Source organism: Silurus meridionalis, chromosome 9 (assembly GCF_014805685.1).
Source record: "Silurus meridionalis isolate SWU-2019-XX chromosome 9, ASM1480568v1, whole genome shotgun sequence".
NCBI lineage: Eukaryota > Metazoa > Chordata > Actinopteri > Siluriformes > Siluridae > Silurus > Silurus meridionalis.
The window spans coordinates 372,199-392,963 of record NC_060892.1 but is presented as its reverse complement, the minus strand read 5'-3'; the positions used below and the strand labels follow the sequence as shown (position 1 = coordinate 392,963).

At 41.4% G+C, this 20,765-nt stretch overlaps 1 protein-coding gene across 3 annotated transcripts in view; it reads left to right on the top strand.

Moving 5' to 3' along the window:
• ncanb (neurocan b) overlaps window positions 1-18,304 on the top strand; it is a 140,781-nt gene extending 122,477 nt beyond the window's left edge. For all 3 annotated transcript variants that reach the window (XM_046857421.1, XM_046857420.1, XM_046857419.1), the window contains 2 exons: window positions 13,221-13,403; window positions 14,323-18,304. In XM_046857421.1, the coding sequence (XP_046713377.1) occupies window positions 13,221-13,403; window positions 14,323-14,441 (302 nt within the window). In that variant the 3' untranslated portion in view covers window positions 14,442-18,304. The remainder of the gene's footprint in view (window positions 1-13,220; window positions 13,404-14,322) is intronic.
• The last annotated feature ends 2,461 nt before the right edge of the window (window positions 18,305-20,765 follow it).

The window sequence follows — 20,765 nt, the reverse complement described above, 5'->3', positions numbered from 1 at the left end:
TGGTGTCTTTTGTGCCAAGTTGGCCATCTTTAAGGCAAACCTGTGCCGTCCGATTTCATTTCGAATATTAAAACATTGATTTGCCTACTCTTGCTGATGAACTTGCCATCTTCTCCAGTAAATCTGATTTCTCTACTGCTGATGAACTAGTTAAATATTATGATGACGGACTGAAAATGATCTTGGATGAATTCGCACCTGTGAAAACTCGAACTGTTTCATTTGTTTATTCCGCTCCCTGGTTCACACCTGAACTGCGTGAACTTAAAACTAAAGGTCAGAGGTTAGAGCGGCTGTGCGCCAGGACTGGCCTTACTGTTCATAAGGAAATGTATGTTGAACATATTCAAAATTATAAAACTGCACTGACTGAAGCTAAATCTGTTTACTACTCCAACAGAATTGCAGTTAGCAATGGGAACTCTAGGTCTCTTTTTTTGGTGGTAAACAATATTCTAAAACCACCTGATTATTTGCCGTCTGATATGTATTCCACTGACCTGTGCGATCGTTTTTTGACTTTCTTTGCATCTAAGGTTGAGAATGTACATCAGCAAATACTTATTGGTACTCTTCACAATGACTCCTCTCAGTTTATATTGCACTCACCTCCCCATTCTGTTTTCTCTAACTTTACACTACCTACTGCTTCAGAGATAATGGGTCTGATAGGTAAATCTAAATCTTCAACTTGTCAGTTAGACCTCTACCAACCCCTTAGTGAAAGCTTGTTTACCAGCTCTTTTGCCGTTGATTACAAAAATTGTTCATGCTTCACTTAGTTCTGGTCTTGTATCTCCATCTCTTAAATCTGCTATTATTACACCCATACTTAAGAAACCAGGAGGTGACCCATCAAATTTTGACAATTTCCGTCCAATTTCAAATTTACCATTCATCTCCAAGGTAGTGGAAAAGTGTATTGCAATTCAAATTCATGAACATCTCTCCAATAATAACTTGTATGAACAATTCCAATCTGGTTTTCGTCCCCACCACAGCACTGAGACTGCTCTTGTCAAAATAACCAATGATTTGCTGTTGGCAGCCGACTCTGGGCTTTTAACTATACTTGTCCTCCTTGACTTGAGCGCTGCCTTTGATACTGTCTCACATAAGATACTTCTTGACAGGTTAGCTTCCATTGGTATTACTGGCACTGCTCTGTCTTGGTTTATGTCATATTTATCTGGACGCAGTCAGCGTATTCAATTAAAAGGTTTTAGTTCAAGATTATCAACAATCACCACTGGTGTACCCCAGGGCTCTGTTTTGGGCCCGCTTCTTTTTATTATATATATGCTCCCTCTTGGTTACATTTTAAGGAAATATGGTGTTAATTTTCACTGCTATGCGGATGACACCCAACTCTACCTGTCTGCCAAACCCACCGGTTCTTTTCCTCCACCATCCTTAACAAGCTGTCTATCTGAAATTAAAGACTGGCTTTCAGCGAACTTCTTGAAGGTAAATGGCAACAAAACTGAGGCTTTGCTGGTTGGCACTAAATCTGTTATGTCTAAACCTAACTGTTTCTCTCTCACCATTGATAATACCACAATCTGTCCTTCCTCTCAGGTTAAAAGCTTGGGTGTCATCATGGATAGTACACTATCTTTTGAAGCACAAATTAATAATATCACGCGGACTGCATACTTTAATTTATGGAATATTAACTGTCTTCGTCCCTTTCTTTCAAATAATAATACTGCTGTTCTTATTCACGCACTAGTCACTTCACGTATAGACTACTGCAATGCACTTCTCACAGGTATTCCTTCCAAATTGCTGAATAAACTTCAGATGGTTCAGAACTCCGCAGCCCGTGTTCTCTCTAGAACACCTTATACGGCTCACATCTCTCCGGTTCTTCAGCAATTACACTGGCTTCCAGTAAAGTATAGAGTAGAATTTAAAATCTTGCTACTCACTTATAAGGCACTTCATAATCTTGCACCACAATATCTTACTCAACTTCTTCATGTCTACACTCCTTCACGCGCACTTAGATCTTCATCTTCAATTTCTCTTGTGGCACCTTGGATTCGACTGACTACCATGGGTGCCAGATCTTTTAGTTATGCTGCCCCCCGACTATGGAACTCTCTTCCCCTTGATGTTCGCAATAGCGAGTGCTTGTTGACCTTTAAAAAGCGTCTTAAAACATATCTTTTTATACAGGCCTTTTTATAAAATGTTTTATTGAGATTTAAATGAATCTTACATGCATATGCTTTTCTGTTGTGTGTTCTGTTTTATGCAATGACCTGTATATTGTCTGTAAGGTGACCTTGGGTGTTTTGAAAGGCGCCATGAAATAAAATGCATTATTATTATTATTATTATTATTATTATTATTATTATTACTGCCACGTCATCCGCATATGCTGACAGGTAAAGTGAAGCATCGGCACGTGAAATAGAAAGAGAACTCCTTAGGTTGATTAAAAGAGGTTCGATTGCAAGAGTGTACAGCATTCCTGACAGCGAACAGCCCTGCCTGATCCCTCTGTACACTCTAAAAGGAGCACATAAACCACCATTAACCTTCAGGACACTCTCAATTTCACTGTACAACACCTTGATCATGGCTATGAAACCAAGGTTGAACCCAAAGCTTTCCAGCACCTTCCACAAGTGTTTATGCTCAACCCGGTCAAACGCCTTTTCCTGATCTAGGAAAATCAGACCAGTCCTCATGCCCAATAGCCTGGAGGCGTCCAAAATGTCACGAATTAAGTAAACGTTATCAAATATTGACCTGCCAGGCACACAGTACGTCTGGTCATGGTGAATGATCTGCTCCATCACCTTCATCAGTCTCAATGCTAATGCTTTCGACAGCAGCTTGCACTCAGTGCACATTAGCGAACACCGGGCGCCAGTTCTTCAGCTGGGTCAGGTCTCCCTTTTTTGGCAGCAGGGTCAAAACGGCCCTCCTGCAGCTTGACGGGAGCTGACCACCTCTTACACTCTCCCTCAGAACCTCCAGCACATCCTGCCCTATCACTTCCCAGAATGTCTTGAAGAACTCGACGGGGAGACCATCTATTCCTGGCACCCGCCCATTCTTCATGCCTTGGAGAGCCTCCTGAAGCTCAGAGAGTGACAGCTTCCTGTCCAACTCTCCGGCCACTGACTCTGTGAGCTTAGGCAGATCTTTAAGGAAGCTCTCTTCCAACTCCTGTGCCCCTGACCTCTCGCTGCTATACAGCTTAGAATAGAAGCTGACTGTCTGCTGGCGAATTTCAGAAGGCTCTGATATGAGATCCCCTGATTCCGTCCGCACAGCATGCATAAACCTTTTCTGTCCATTCTTTTGCTCTAAACTGAAGAAGAACTTAGAAGGAGCATCCATCTCAGTGACGCTTTTAAAGCGTGACCGGACCAGCGCCCCCTGCACTGCAGTACCCAACAGGTTGTTCATTTTGGCTTTTTTGTTTTTGAGGGCTTCAATATGCCCTCGATTTCCTGTGGCCTCCAAACGTTGGAGTTCCACCGTCTCTATCTCCAGAGCTTTCAGAGATCTGGCAATGTCTCTCGTGACATTGAGAGTGTACTGTTGACAGAAAATCTTGATTTGTGCCTTGTTTACATCCCACCATTGCTGTAGGGAGTCAAAAGCTGCCTTTTCACATTTAAAACAATTCCATAAAAAAGTAAAAGACTCTCTAAAATTAGCATCTTCTAAAAGTGCAGTGTTAAAATGCCAGTAGGCACTCCTAGGTTTAACATTCTTTTTAGCGATGGTGCACTGAACCATACAATGATCTGAGATGCCTACTGGAAAAATAAAACACTTTGTAAAATAAGTCAGTTGATGCTTAAAACCCTAAAATCGATCTAATCTCGCCAGGGAGAGCGTGTTGTCGATGGAGTGAGCCCACGTGTACTGCCTCTGCCTTTTATTGAAATTTCTCCATATGTCACAGAGATCGTGGGTCTCCACCAACTCCCACAGACGCTTACGAGAAGGCGTATGAGGTTCTGCATGATTCCTGTCTATATTTTCTGCTGTACAGTTAAAATCCCCTTCCAAAACTAAAAACTCTGCAGTGCTGCAGTTTAAAATAACATCATTAAGTTTGTCTAAAAACGTCATTCTCTCCACTGCACTGGTGGGAGCATACACACAGATAAAAACAAAAACCTCATTCTCATAAAAGGCATTTACTTTTAAAAGCCTCCCGTTTAAAATTTCTTCTACATTGTAAGAAACAGGAATGAAATTGCGAGTAAAAAGCAAGGCAACACCACCACTAAGCGATGTGTTGTGGCTTAAAATCGCCAATCCGTCCCACTCCTTCAACCAATCAGCAGCATTACTGCTGTCACTGTGGGTCTCCTGCAACATGACCACATCAACACGCCTCTGTCTAATGAGCTCATATAGCTTCGCTCTCTTTGCGTGTTCCCTTGCTCCATTTATTGTTAAAACTCACAATCTGAATTCCTTCCATAAAAAAATTAATATAGATAAGAACAAACAAATGGTAAAAAACACTCCAAAATAAAAAAAACACTGCATACTTTATCAATCTTCATCAGAGTTCTCCCTATTGACCTTCGTTATCAGTTTCTTTAGACGGAATATCTCTTGCTCGGTGAAGGAACCCTCTCTTCTAAAATGCTTAACGTCATAAATAAATTGTTTGCGGTTTGGGAAGAACTCCTCAACTGAAATATTCTTTTGCCACTTTGTGGTTCTTAAAAACTCCTTTATATCTTCAGCAGTATACAGAACATCTAGTGCTTCCTCCTGAGACTCCTGACTAAACACGGAATCAGACATGCCATCATCACTGTCTGATTCAGCTTCATCTGCCTTTACCTCTCTACTTCGTTTCTTCCTCTTTGCCGGAACTTTGAAAAGAGGCTCTTCCATCTCCACGTCTCCCCTGTCCCCTTGCACTAGTGTAGTGACTGGTGCCTCCTGGCGACAGCTCTGCACCCCTGTGCCTGCCTCTGCCAGCGCAGGCAGCTCAAGCACTGCTCCAGAGTCCACTGTGACTTCCCCAGTTTCTCTCGGTTCCTCCTGCTCCGGTTCTGCCAAGCAGGGCTTCCCCGGGACCGGTTCTGCCAAGCAGGGCTTCTCCCGGTCCGGTTCTGCAAAGCAGGGCTTTTCCGGGTCTGGTGCAGCCGAGCAGGGCTTCTCCGGGCCTGGTTCAGACGTGCAGGTCTTAGCCAGGCCCGGTTCGGCCGAGCATGGCTTCTTTGGGGTGGGTACGTCACTAGTGGGGCTCTGGTCTACAGTCTGAGATTGGGGCTCACACTCCCGAGGCCCTGGTGCAGCAGCAGTTACGGGGCTTTTAGCAGCAGGCTGAGCTGAAGCCGCAGGGGCACGACTCCAGCAGGTTCAGCTGCTTCCTGCCGCGGTTGCTTGCAGACACCGGGGTCACTCTGTTTTTCGGGACAGGCACGAACAAGATGTCCTATTTGACCACATTTAAAACATTTAATATCTGCATCGGTGGAAACAAAGATGCTATAGTCAAACCCTTCAATCCTGAACTTTCCATATTCAGTTCCTCAACACCTTCATTCAAGATCATAAAAACCAGCCTCCTAAAGGATACCAAGTGTTTAATCAGTGGGGACTTACAGCCGAGGGGGATTTTTTTCATGGGGGAGACGGTTCGCCCGTATCGAGACAGCTCTTTAAGAATCGCCTCATCACTAATGAAAGGAGGAACATTAGACAACATGACTTTCTTAGCAGGAGAACTGAGGGGAGAAACCAGTATACATTCATTATTTATCACAATTCCTTTCTGAACTAATTTGGTCACTTTATCGAGACTATTCAGAAAACAACAATGGCACTGTTCATTCTGGAGGCAGAGACAATATTCTTACACCCCACCACATTACCAATAGCTAACACACACTCCTCCACACTCACACCACACACACACACACACACACACACACTCCTCCACACTCACACCACACACACACTCCTCTACACTCGCACCACCCGCACACCTCACACACTTACTCACACCACACACACACAGGCACGCTAGCGCGCACACACACACACACACACACACACACTAAATATTTCCTAGATGTTTAAGGAAAAAGTAAAACACCAACCGCTCTCATGCTCTACACGCCATGCTCACCCTTCCCCCGCGCATGCGCAGAGAGAGAGAGAGAGAGAGAGAGAGAGAGAGAGAGAGAGAGAGAAGAGAGAGAGAGAGAGAGAGAGAAAGAGAGAGAGAGAGAGAGAGAGAGAGAGAGAGAGAGAGAGAGAGAGAACAAGAGAGAGAGAGAGAGAGAACAGAGAGAGAGAGACAAGAGAGAGAGAGAGAGAGAGAGAGAGAGAGAGAGAGAGAGAGAGAGAGAGAGAGAGAGAACAAGAGAGAGAGAGAGAGAGAACAAGAGAGAGAGAGAGAGAGAGAGAGAACAAGAGAGAGAGAGAGAGAGAGAGAGAGAGAGAGAGAGAGAGAGAGAGAGAGAGAAAGTAGTGTTGTTTTGTATTTTTATGGTTTCTGTACGGTAACACACATTAGCATGATCCATCAGAGTACTTGTGAACACTTGCAGCAGTGGTGTCAGTTTATAAAAATGCTACTTACATACATCTATTTAAACTCCTGTCTTATTTTATAATTATATATTATATCTTCATTCTTTTTCTTGGAGAGAGTGACCTCAGCTTTCCACGCTCCCCTCTGCCGCGCCTCTACAGATAAAAGTCGGTCTGGGAATCGGCAGAGGTGCGATAGAGGCTTTGTCAAGAGAGCCATTTTTAAAAGCTTCATTAACACATGAAGTGGTTTGTGGTCCTTCTGTAAAATCACAGGTGCTCCAGTTCACTCCTTTGTGGGGCAATTATACTCATTTTGTCTGAAGATTTGCATATGGAGCAGACGGAGCCTGCAGAAGAGCTGCCTTTGGCTGGAGCTCTGACTGGTAACTCTGGTTGCTTACAATATATATATATTTTTTACAAATGGCACTTTGTAGCGGTGGACAAATAAAAAAAAGGATCTGTTCTCACACCAGGCGAGTGAAAGCTCCAATGTTCTGTTCAGTCTCATGGTATATGTGTTTTTTCAAAGGCTTAATTTATTTGGCTAAAACATAATATAGCTCTAAAATATGATTATTGAGAATAACCTGGGATGGAGACTGTGTGATGAATATCTTGGTGACTTCGAGGTTATTTGATTCAGGTTAGTGACTTATTTGAAAATGATCCAGTGAAATATAAACAATGTAAGCTTTTTTCTGTACTGTATGTTTATCTGTCTTGTCACTTTTCAAGCAAAATAATGCACCTGGAAAAAGTCGTTCAAACCAACAGCTAAATCACATCATGGGTTTGCATGCATGGTGCAGGAGGTGGTAGGATTTGGAAAAGGTTTCCATGTGGGGCAAAGTGAAGGTGCTTTTTGCTGCTGAGAAATACAGAATATAAAGCATAAACAAGTAGCATGTCATATTAACATTTTTATTCTGTGTGAAAATTGTGACTATTATATCATCAACCAATTGAACTTTCTAATTAAAAGCCATTAAAGTCATTAAAGAACATGTGAAGTAGAAGTTCTAGTTCTAGGAGTTGATGTTCAGGGATCAACTATAAAGTGTGTCCCATTATATAAGAACTTTGAGAATGGAATCTAAAATCATCAGGTTTTACTCCTGATGATATTCAGAAGAAATCACAGTCTCTTACAGAGTGAAGTTTCCCATTTCAATCACAACGCTAAAAGGATGCATTAAGAAAATAGTCTCCTCAGCATGATTACGACGTCCCAGCATGCACCAGTGCAGGTCATCAGCAGTGATTAGAAGTTGAGTCTGAATGATGTGGAACAGATTGAGAAATATGTTAGTGACTTCACCATATGGTTTAATATGATGGATCTGATTTCACTTACAAATCTTTATATTTCTAATTCTGTGCATCATTCATCTATTCATTGAGATCTCTGGATCAGACAGACAGATGGACAGACAGACAGACAGACAGACAGATGGACAGACGGGCAGACAGACAGATAGACAGACGGACAGATGGACAGACATACAGACAGACAGACGGACAGGCAGACAGACAGACGATCAGACAGACAGACAGACGGATGGATGGATAATTTACATTTAAAATACACTTCTATGATTACACAATGTGCATAACAAATTCCAGCAATTTATTTTTGATTAATAAAAGTAAAATAATAACTCACACAGTGCACAAAATAAAATAATGATAAAAGCAAACAGAAATCTGACCCTCAACATTCCACACTGTCTCTCATGCCCAGTATTCCACCATGTCAACCTCAAACAGAGATGGTTCCAGAAAACAATGTAGTAATTTATATAATGCTTGTTTGAGGTCATAATATTATTGTTATATGGAAATGATCTTAAATCAGTTCTTATTAAACTGTAGTATCGATGTATCTTGATACACTGCAGAAAATAATACAAATATAAACAAATGTAACTTAAAAACACGTCTTAAACATTAGCAGACTGATCGAATATTTATACACAGTCGCTAAAAAAAAAGTGAAACAGAGTTTTTAATGATTTGTGAGACACGTGTATTTTCCTTTTATTGAACAAACAAATCTATAAATGATCAGAACTTTATTTTCAGTGAAAAATCCTCCCTTATCCTGAAGAGCAGCTTTACACACTCAGCATCCCGACACTTCCTTTCTCCAAACATTCAGCTGAAATATCTGCTGTGAAACTTGTCTCCAAAAATGTTCTTCACTTTATTGTGATACAGTTCCTCTCAGAGCAGTTCAGTAGGATTGAGGTGCGGTGACTGGGCAGGTGGTTCCATGTTCTCTAAATAACACGTACAGAACTCAGACGTGCTCTTCGTCTCATCGTCTTGTTGTACGGTGAATTTGGTTCCTATGAGCCGCAGTCCAGACGGAACTCCATGGTGATGAATTGTGGAATGGGAGCCGTGTTGGTTCATTTGGACTCCTCAGAACTTTCTTCCACTGATTCACGGTCACATTACTGTGTGTTTCTCTTCGCTTTTACTGAGTTTGTTGCATAAACACAAAAGGAACGTGTGCGTCTCAAATACCGCAAACTTTCCACAGTTTCTACACTTTTCACAGACTGTTATTATATATATTATTATTATATTATTATATTATAATTATATATTAACCAAATAAAATAATATTTAACCAGTTCTAGAGGCTTTTACATGTTTATACACATTTTCTGGGAAATCATCACTGTTTTAATCTTGAACTGTATTTTACTTTATTAGTTTTTGGTATTCGAGATTTTCGCTCGTTTCCGATGTCGTGGTTTTTCAGTATAAACTCTCTTTAAAAGCCAAATGATCTTCATTGCATTGTTTGTTCTTGTGAACCTTACAGAAGATTCTGTCTACACGATTTCTCTGCAGTTTGGAGGCTCGGTCTGCCCTCAGGTGGTACTAAACCTGAGTCAGTAAGACATTGTCCTACATGTGACTATAATATTAAATCACCTTGCAGGATTGTGACAGCACTATAAAGGCAGAAGGAATCTTCCTGAAGTGTTTAACTTGGTTTTGAAGGTATTAAATCCCCACACAGAATTATTTTACACATCCACACGTGAGAAAAAGCTGCTGCTGCTGCTGCTGTAAATGACATTTAACTGTAAAATTGCAGCTTTATTAAAGAGTAGCAGTGGAAGCGCGGCGTCGCTCAGCATCCTGCACCATAAACTTCTGTAACTGTGGTATTTATGCAGCGCTGATATCTAGCTAGGGTAAGGAACTTATTCATCACTGAATCTGAGAACTGACCCTCTAAACATTGTTCTGATGTGGTCATCTTCAGTGCTATTGATCAGCTGGTTTGTATTTTGTGCAGCAGTAGGACTTTTCTGGATGACATTTGTCTGCATGTTTCCCCACAGAGACACAGAGCTCTTAGTGCGTTCCTCATGGAGGCGGTGGAGCCGCTGTGGAGCCGCTGGATGATGTGTGAGACATCAGATCAATTTTTCCGTCTTGTAATATCTGATTAATCTGGGAGGATAACAGATGACCTTTTGTCGTTGATTGTTGTTCTGAAGTTGTTGTGGTCGATAAAGAAAGATTATCTCACAGGGAACAGCTGACACATGACACAAAACCCGTTCACATCGGCGTAAATCCGTGACGTCGTAGATTTTATTCGATTTTTAGGGTTTGAGATTTGAAGGATGTTTTGGAGAAGATGTTTGGATGTTTGTCAGGAACTACGCCGTGAACACACACGTGTGCACTGTCTGGAAATGAGCTCCCTGTGGTGCCTCGTCTCTCACCGCAGCAGACCTGCTTCAGTCCGAATAATTTCCCACACTAAGTGGATACAGAGTGAAAGCAACAAGACTGCCATCTATGGAAAGAGAAAGGAACTACAACAGGACCTCTTTGAGCAGAAATAAGAATAAACCCTTCTCATCATGTTCTTTCAGATTTTTTGGTTGTACAGATCAGAATCGACCTCCTCAGTCACACACACTCGCTCTTCAGTCTCTCTATCATAACTGTTTACTGCGTGTGTGGAGTTTCAGTATGAATATCAGTAAGAAATGATAAAATATACACATGAGAGCAATAATACGAACCGTGATTCATATAAAACACTAATATCAGAGCTGCTGTTACAGAAAACTCACCAACACTTCCTCAAACTCTTCTCTAAATAAACAGTGAAGATGTTTACTATGAACTTCTCTACTGTTCTCCTGATAATCTTACAGGACATCCAGCACTCAGTAACGAATCTACTGATCTACTGAGAATGAGTTCATTCCTAAAGTGTCCAGTGACCAAAATATGCAGCAGAAATATATGGACACGTCTCAACTCTGCATGGTCAGGTCTACACACACACACACACACACACACACACACACACACATATACATACATATACACACACACACATACACACACACACACACACACACACACACACACACACACACATATACATACATATACACACACGCACACACACACACACACACACACGCACACACACACACACACATACACACACACATACACACACACACACACACACACACATATACACACACACACACACGCACACACACACACACACATATACACACACGCACACACACACATACACACACGCACACACATATACATACATACACACACACACACACACACACGCACACACATATACATACATATACACACACGCACACACGCACACACACATACACACACACACACATCAATCCTGAGTGTGTGGTTTCAGTCTCGAGATTCTCCTGGTCATGCTGTTTTGTTGTTTGTTAATTGTCTGACCTTTTTCCTGATGTAGACTTTGATGTCTGGATTAAGTTTTAGATTTGTTTGAGTTTTTCACTAAAACCTGCCTGAACTCACTTGTGTTTTTTTTCTGAGGCTTTATAATCTGAAATCCAGTTTCTGATAAAGCGGTTTTGTTGTAAAAATGACATGTTTCACTCTAAAGCATTTCTGATGAAGGGTTGTGTTTAACCAGACCGTCACTGCAAACCAAATCCTTTCAGATGAGTACTGAATAATAAACTGGAGCATTGATGAAGTTGCTCTGAGTCACGTCTCACTCTATTAACACACGTGTCTAATTCTGTCTACTGTAATAACAATAAATCTGCTTTCTTTACTGAACTTGTGTAAGCAGACACATGACACATGACAGACCTTCTGTAAGGCCACAGAGAAGAGTTATGTCTATCTCCTGTTCATTTCCTGTGCTCTCTATTTCCTGTCCTCTCTATTTCCTGTCCTCTTTATTTCCTGTCCTCTCTATTTCCTGTCCTCTCTATTTCCTGTCCTCTCTATTTCCTCTCCTCTCTATTTCCTGTCCTCTCTATTTCCTGTCCTCTTTATTTCCTGTCCTCTTTATTTCCTCTCCTCTTTATTTCCTCTCCTCTCTATTTCCTGTCCTCTCTATTTCCTGTCCTTTCTTTTTCCTGTGCTCTTTATTTTCTGTCCTCTATTTCCTATCCTCTCTATTTCCTGTCCACTCTATTTCCTGTGCTCTTTATTTCCTCTCCTCTCTATTTCCTGTCCTCTCTATTTCCTCTCCTCTCTATTTCCTGTCCTCTCTATTTCCTGTCCTCTCTATTTCCTGTTATTTCTTTTTCCTGTGCTCTTTATTTCCTGTCCTCTCTATTTCCTCTCCTCTCTATTTCCTGTCCTCTCTATTTCCTCTCCTCTTATTTCCTCTCCTCTCTATTTCCTGTCCTCTTTATTTCCTGTCCTCTATTTCCTCTCCTCTCTATTTCCTGTCCTCTATTTCCTGTGCTCTTTATTTCCTGTCCTCTCTATTTCCTGTGCTCTCTATTTCTTGTCCTCTCTATTTCCTGTCCTCTCTATTTTCTGTCCTCTCGATTTCCTGTGCTCTCTATTTCCTGTCCTCTTTATTTCCTCTCCTCTCTATTTCCTGTCCTCTCTATTTCCTGTGCTCTTTATTTCCTGTCCTCTCTATTTCCTGTCCTCTCTATTTCCTCTCCTCTCTATTTCCTGTGCTCTTTATTTCCTGTCCACCTGCAATATTTGATCATTTATACACACACCTGGTGTTTACATACATTTACAAGCTGTGTGAGGAAATTACCAGCGTTTTGGACGTCTGATTGACAGACTGTATGTTTTCCACTGTGTTTATTTTATTGCCTTTTTATAGTTTCTGTGAAGAAGAATTTAATGATCAAGGCACAGGAATATTTTTCCAGAAGAGTGGAGATTGTTATTAAAACAGCTAATGGGGAATAAATGTTGTTCAGAAGGCACATACCAGTCTTATGGTCAGGTGTCCACAAACTTTTGCTCACAAATCATATATACTCACAGTTCACTGCACTGTGTGTCCTTCATTCGTCTGTCCATATGTGATTGTTCATGCTGTTTCAGCTCATGGTCAGGATTCTGTTTTATCGTTTTTTTGTTTTTATCTTTGTATTTTCACTGTAATGAAAGTTTCCTGCTTGTTTCTGCTTCCTCGCTTCTCCTGGGACAGAAAACCAAGTAAATAATCAGATGTTGAAATGAAAGTGTTTCATTGTATAAAACCCTGCGAGTGCTTCTGTATATAGAATCAGACTTTGTGTTATTTCTGTGAAATATACTTATGTTTCTCTCCAATTCGACATGTTGAAGTTTGTAAAATGCAGAAACTTTGGTCCCCAGATGATTTGGATTGTGTTTTGTGTCCCTGCAGTGCTCTGTGGTCCTCCTCCTCCAGTGGACAACGCCTTCCTGATTGGACGAAAGCGTTCACACTATGATATCCACTCGGTTGTGCGTTATCAGTGTGCTGACGGTTTTCTCCAGCGCCACGTTCCCACCACCAAGTGTCGCGCCAGTGGGAAATGGGACCATCCCAAAATCCTGTGTACCAAGTGTAAGTGTGTTCCAGTCTCACAGGAGGGAGAAAAAACAAATACACAGCTGTTCAGAGCAGTTCATGTGAACTGACTCTGTTTTCCCGTCATTTTAATTACATTTTATATATTTCATTTCGGAATTTAGTGATTTTGGTGCATGTGAGTGATTTAGTGTGTGTGTGTGTGTGTGTGTGTGTGCATGAGTGTGAGTGAGTGTGTGTGAGTATGTGTGTGTGTGTGTGTGTGTGTGTGTGTGTGTGTGTGTGTGTGAGACAGTCATGTGACAGTAAATGTGTGGAAATGTTTTTGTTGTAAAGCTCTGACAGCTAAAGTAACTAGTGAGTGTGAGTGTGTGCGTGTGTAAAAGTGTGCGTGAGTGTGTGTGTGTGTGAGTGTGTGCGTGTGTAAGAGTGTGCGTGAGTGTGTGTGTGTGTGTGTGTGTGTGTGTGTGTGTTGCATGTGCGTGTGTAAGAGTGTGTGTAAGAGTGTGCGTGAATGTGTGTGTGTGTGTGTGTGTGTGTGTGTGTGTGTGTGTTGCATGTGCGTGTGTAAGAGTGTGTGTAAGAGTGTGTGTAAGAGTGTGTGACAGTCATGTGACAATGAAGTAATTTGTGGGAAATGTTTTTTGTTGCTACAGTTACTGACAGCTACAGTAACTACATACTGCATATTCTGTAATAATCTCAGTGCAATAATGATAATAATCAGTTTTTATGGGTTTTTATTTATTGTCCTCAATTTCCTTAGCAATGTTTAATAAAAAATGTTCGGCTTATTACGTTTTCTGTTTAGAACTGAAAGCTTGAAAATGTCAGTGAGCTGGGTGGTGTTTAGATGAATGGTTCTGCTCTATTCTGTAAAATCAGTAGAAACATTGATTTTAAAATCAAGTAAAAGTCCATATATAATATTCCACTCTTCCCTTTCCATCTGCAGCTCGGAGATCTCATCGCTATCGGCGCCATCATCACAAATCTCATCATGAGCGCAGAAAGCACAAAAAGCACGGCTCGGCCGCTCACCGGGGCAGAGCGCAGGGTCACGGCCATTTCTAACCAAAAACAAACCCCACGCCTCTGTGTCCCACAGAAGTTCTCCTGAAGTTTGTTTCTGCACTGTCTGAACCGTTCTGTTTCTTTCATCACCCTCAATCCCTCAAACCTGTGATCCCAGGGTCAGTGTTCGACCTTCTATAGACTACAGTGACTCCAACGTTTCCCTGCGTTCTGTTTGTTTCGTTTTTTTATCCTCAATCTGTTTATCTGTCCATCATTTCTACTCAAAATGTTTCCTGAAGTTCCTTCACACCCCTAAGAGATATAAACTTTTGGTGTACTGTACTTTTACATGAGCAGGTGTAAGAGGTGGCAGTTTGAAATCCAGTGAGAAATCGTGATCATGTTGTACTGCCACTGATTGATCTTACAGAAGTGTGGAAACTCTGAGTGTTTTATGGTGTTTGAGACGTCTGCGTGTTCCTTTTGTTTCTATGCAACAAATAATGTAACTAATGTAACATGATTTTTTTGAACAAACAAATCCATAAATGATCAGAACTTTATTTTCAGTGAAAAATCCTCCCTTATCCTGAAGAGCAGCTTTACACACTCAGCATCCCGACACTTCCTTTCTCCAAACATTCAGCTGAAATATCTGCTGTGCCTCATGTCTTCAAAGATGTTCTTGACTTTTTTGTGATGCAGTTCATCTCAGAGCAGTTCATTAGGATTGAGGTGCGGTGACTGGGCAGGTGGTTCCATGATAGATATCACTTCAGACGTCTGTCTGCTCTCTAAATAACTCTTACAGAACTCAGACGTATTCGTTGCTTCGTCTCATCGTTGGTTGTACGGCGAAGTCGGTTCCAATGAGCCGCAGTGCAGACGGAACTGCACGGTGTTGAGGTGTGGAACTGGAGACGTGTTGGTTCAGGATTTCATTCGCTTTCCGGAACATTCTCTGCTCCAAAACAACCCCAAACCATTAAATCCTCCACCTTCATGTGTGAGTGTGGGGGTGAAGGAGTCTGATCACATCTTCTCTCCTGTTCTCTATCATACACAAGATCTTCAGATGGAGAACAGGTCCCTTTTGGACAATGTCCCTTTTGGACTCCACAGAACTTTCATCCACTCGTTCACTGACACGTCACTGTGTTTTTTTGCTTTTTAATGAGTTTGTTGCACAGAAACAAAGGGAACATTCACATGTCTCAAACACCACAAAACACCTCCCACAGTTTCCAGACTTTTCACAGACTCTGGATATTTACAGTTTCTTGATCTGCTTGATTTTGTTTATAGTTTTAAAGACTTTAGTTAAACTAAATGATCATTTTCGTTTTGGATCAGTAGATTTTTGTGTTTTGTTTAAAGGAATTATTCTGATTATTCTGATTTCGGAAGGTCGATTAGGCAACACTCTGGAATCTTCTTTCTGTGAAAAGTGAAATAAAAAAATAGTTCGGCCAAAAACATCAGTCACATTCGTTGCACTATTTAAAGTACGATGCCTTTCCCCTGTCATTTATTTATTACATTCACACTCAATACATTCCACCACAGGACACGTTCCCAGCATGTTCTCTTTCTAGCAGCCCTTTAGCTTCTTCTAATACAGAAATCAGGCATTTTCTATCTCTTGAATGTTTGGTGAATTATCTTAAATAGTTCAGGAGTGAATTAAAGTTCAGATCTCTACATCACTGTAGACGTCAACGGTCCCACACCGATATGCCTAAATGTCTCATTGGAAAAAATGGAGACGTCCCTCACTTCCACTGTGAGCTACAGCTGATGACATGGAGGTTAAAAGTGTAAACGTAGCCTCAGGAGACTCAACATCTAACAGGACTGTTTGGAAACTCAAAGCTCGTTTGGAAACTTTTCTGCTTTTTTAAAGGACCAGGTGCGTGTCCTGTTTGCTCAAAGAAGGTTACAGCAGCTGACTGGAATAAAACCTGCACCAGTTTTTTTGCCTTTCTCTCATCGTTACCATGAAAGAAAAAGGCCACACTTTCATATACTCCCTTCTTTACACCCCCCCCCCTCTCTCTTTCTCCCTCTATCCCTCTCTCCCTCTATTCCTCTAGAGATTACACTTCCCACTTTGCATCTTCTCCCCTCGAGTCATTGCCCCCATTGTTGCCTTTATTCAGCTTGTCTATGACAAGGGCGTGTGGAAGGTGATGGGAAACAGCACGCTTTTATTCCTCAGCATGTTTAATTAATTAAGATGGAGATTATCTCCATGTTGTCTGTTCTTTTAGCGACGCTGTAATGGACATAAAACTTCACCCACTTCACTTAAGATATTACTTTTTGATCTGTTTATGGAAAATATCAGACCTGCATTGGATTTACTTCTGAAGCTGATATTTATTGACGGCAGTAGAACAAATCAAACGGCACCCAGAAGGTTTAGTATTAAACAGCAGGTCGATTCTGATCAGATTAAAAAAAGTTTGATTTGAAAAAGTAGGAGAACTCTCTAATATCCTTTACCTTAATATTGTGTTCTATAAACAGCTTTACACTCTTTACAGAAGCATAAAGGAGAGTCAGATGATGGCAGCAGGCTCCTAATTATGGAAATGAGTCTGTAAATGAGGGACGCTCATGGCTGTTCGGTGGAGAGCTTTCTACAGAGCTTGAAGAGTCAGCTGAGGCTTTCCTGAAGAAACTCTTCTGACTAATTACTACAGAACCTCTGAAAGTTTTTGAGTAGCATCAGAAAACTGCTTTGGTTTTTGGTGGTAGCTTCAGTTAAGAAACATTCGTCTCCTATGCAATATGATCTTATAGTGGGCGTGAAACAGAGAGCGGCTCCGTCATCAAAGGTCAGAGTTTGAAATTCACGATGGAAATGTCTACATACGGAAGTGCAGATTTTCTAAGAGGTTTTCTTTTTCGTTTATATATTATAGGTGTTTAAAAGGAGGGCAGTGAGTGAGCTAGGGGAAAAGGAGTGACCTCTATTTCGTCTAGACTCTGTGTCAGATTCGAACATCTATCATCCACGTGACTGCACCAGTGTGTGGAGCTTATCTCCTGCTCATTGCTTTATCTTAGCCTGAGGAGGGCTCTGCTTATGGGCTTTTATAAAGATAATGAAGGAAGACGAGATGTTTAAACGGCACAGGTTGTTTAATATGTATGTAAATTTGACCCTGCAGAAGATCCATGTGCTCGCTCTTTCACAGCAGTATAATGAGGCATGTACACTGGAGCTCAGACTGTCAGAGAGACAACGCAAGCTGAGATTCAGGAACAGTGTTAGTCATCTGATCCTCATCTCATGTGCAGCGGCGGTTAATCAAAGCACAGATCCACATCCTGCTTTCATTTATTGTACATATTTGATTTGGTTAATTTAGTTCTTATCACCTTTAGTCTGAAACTCTGGATTCATAGTCATTTCTTCACTGAGGTGCTTTTATACGTTTTCTAACCTGCAGCCACCTGCATTTTCTCTTCATTCCACTTGTAGAACAAGATCATAGAGTAAATTAGGATTTGGAAGCTATTTTCTGAAAAAGTAAAGGTTTGGCTCCAGTGTGAGTTGTAGTTGAAACACCAGCCGCTACTCTGATGATGTATAAAGCTCTGCTGCACCAACACTCACCTCTGTAATGTACATATTCTCGACCTTTCTACTTTTTCATTTCCTGTCATTTCTGTTTTTTTTTCTAAAGAACTCTGGATGTGTTTGTTGCTTAGTTATGGATCACAATCACACAGTCTAACTCACCATCAGTCGCAGTGGTGTTTCCTGTTCCAGCTGCTGATGTTGAGGCAGGCTGTGTGAAAGTGCTCCATGTGTATTGATCAGTATTTATAGGTGTTGATGAATTCTAGTCCTGTCGTTGTGTTACATTCTTTACCTGACAGATGATCGATTAAAATCATTTTATGGATCAGAGCAGCTCCTGTGTGGTGTTTTTACTGTCGGTTACTGGATTATACAAAACTCCTGAGGGTCCACTGTTCGTTTTATTTTGTTTTTCTTTGTTTAATCAGAAAAATGTTCCAGGGAAAACCCTTACCAGACGTTCAAATGTTCAGATTTATTAATTAATTTATTTATTTATTATGTTAAATTATTTAATAATTTTTTTTAGAGTCTGTTTTACTCACATCAGCCCATCATCACAAGACTTTTGTGGAACCTCATGAAGTCTGTAACTGTATGTATGCAGTACAAGAGAGGGTTCTGAAGAATCTACTTTAACCAAAAGGCCTTAATTAATTAAAGGATTATATCAGGGACAGTATGCGATTATAAGTTTCAGTGACACCTGCTCATGAAGTGAAATAAAATCATTACAGGTTCTCTGTATAACCAAAGTGAAGGTGGGTTTATGTTGATAGAAAGGAGATGTTTCTCTCTACAGCACAACAATTACATAAAAAAGGCTTTAAATAATCTACATCATTTAGGGCTCAATTGTCTGAATATAAACTTACATTATAAAAATGTCCATAAAAATCTGTTTTTTTTTGTTTGTTTGTTTTACTAAACATGGACATAGTGGAGCAGAAGGTTTATATCTCAGTTTGTGGATACAAGTGTGTTAGTGAAGTAGGGTACTGATGTAGGTGAGAAGGTGAGGAGGTCTGGGGTGCAGTCAGCATTCACATTCATTCATGTTCAATAGGGTTGGAGCTCTAAAGCAGTAGATCTTCCACTCCAACCCAAGTAGAGCATCTAGTAGTAGTGCCATCTACACGTTAATACGCAGTTTTAAGCTCGTTTATCATTGCAACAGAAACCCTGATAAAAAGAGCAGGTTTGCTAATTCCTGCAAGTGCAACTGCATTTAACAGGCTAATGATTGTGCAGATGTTGAGCTGTACAGCTCTAATAGCCTCTAAAATAACATGACATGTGAAACAAGCAGCAACAACAACAACAATGAAAATATACAGACAGCTGATAAACAGTGTCATTGTGTGGTTGTGGTTCCAGCCTGTGTGTTCTACGTGTGCACAACAGGCTTTTATTGTAGGTCCATGCCTGATGGTCTGGAAGTTTCCTTATGAAGCAGCTAAGTGTATCCTCCATTTCAGTGGTCCCCAACCCCCGGGCCACGGACAGGCACCAGACCGTGGGTCAATTGGTACCGGGCCGCACAGGAAGAATACATACACACTTACATACAAATACTTACATTATTTCTGTTTTATTTATTATCTGATTCTGAAAGATGTTTTATTGTGGAAAATCCTCAGATTTTCTCCTCCACATCTGTCTATGACTCACTCTTGATGCAGGTCATGATGCCTCGGTCACATGTCTTACCTCCATCCACTACCTTCTTAAAGGAGCTCCGGTCACATGACTTACCTCCATCCACTACCTTCTTAAAGGAGCTCCGGTCACATGACTTACCTCCATCCACTACCTTCTTAAAGGAGCTCCGGTCACACGACTTACCTCCATCCACTACCATCTTAAAGGAGCTCCGCTCACATGACTTACCTCCATCCACTACCTTCTTAAAGGAGCTCCGGTCAAATGACTCACCTCCATCCACTACCTTCTTAAAGGAGCTCCGGTCACATGACTCACCTCCATCCACTACCTTCTTAAAGGAGCTCCGGTCACATGACTTACCTCCATCCACTACCTTCTTAAAGGAGCTCCGGTCAAATGACTTACCTCCATCCACTACCTTCTTAAAGGAGCTCCGGTCACATGACTCACCTCCATCCACTACCTTCTTAAAGGAGCTCCGGTCACATGACTTACCTCCATCCACTACCTTCTTAAAGGAGCTCCGGTCACATGACTTACCTCCATCCACTACCTTCTTAAAGGAGCTCCGGTCACATGACTTACCTCCATCCACTACCTTCTTAAAGGAGCTCCGGTCACATGACTTACCTCCATCCACTACCTTCTTAAAGGAGCTCCGGTCACATGACTCACCTCCATCCACTACCTTCTTAAAGGAGCTCCGGTCACATGACTCACCTCCATCCACTACCTTCTTAAAGGAGCTCCGGTCACATGTCTTACCTCCATCCACTACCTTCTTAAAGGAGCTCCGTCACATGACTTACCTCCATCCACTACCTTCTTAAAGGAGCTCGGTCACATGACTTACCTCCATCCACTACCTTCTTAAAGGAGCTCCGGTCACATGACTTACCTCCACGACTTACCTCCATTCACTACCTTCTTAAAGGATCTCCGGTCACATGACTTACCTCCATCCACTACCTTCTTAAAGGAGCTCCGGTCACATGACTTACCTCCACACGACTTACCTCCATCCACTACCTTCTTAAAGGAGCTCCGGTCACACGACTTACCTCCATCCACTACCTTCTTAAAGGAGCTCCGCTCACATGACTTACCTCCATCCACTACCTTCT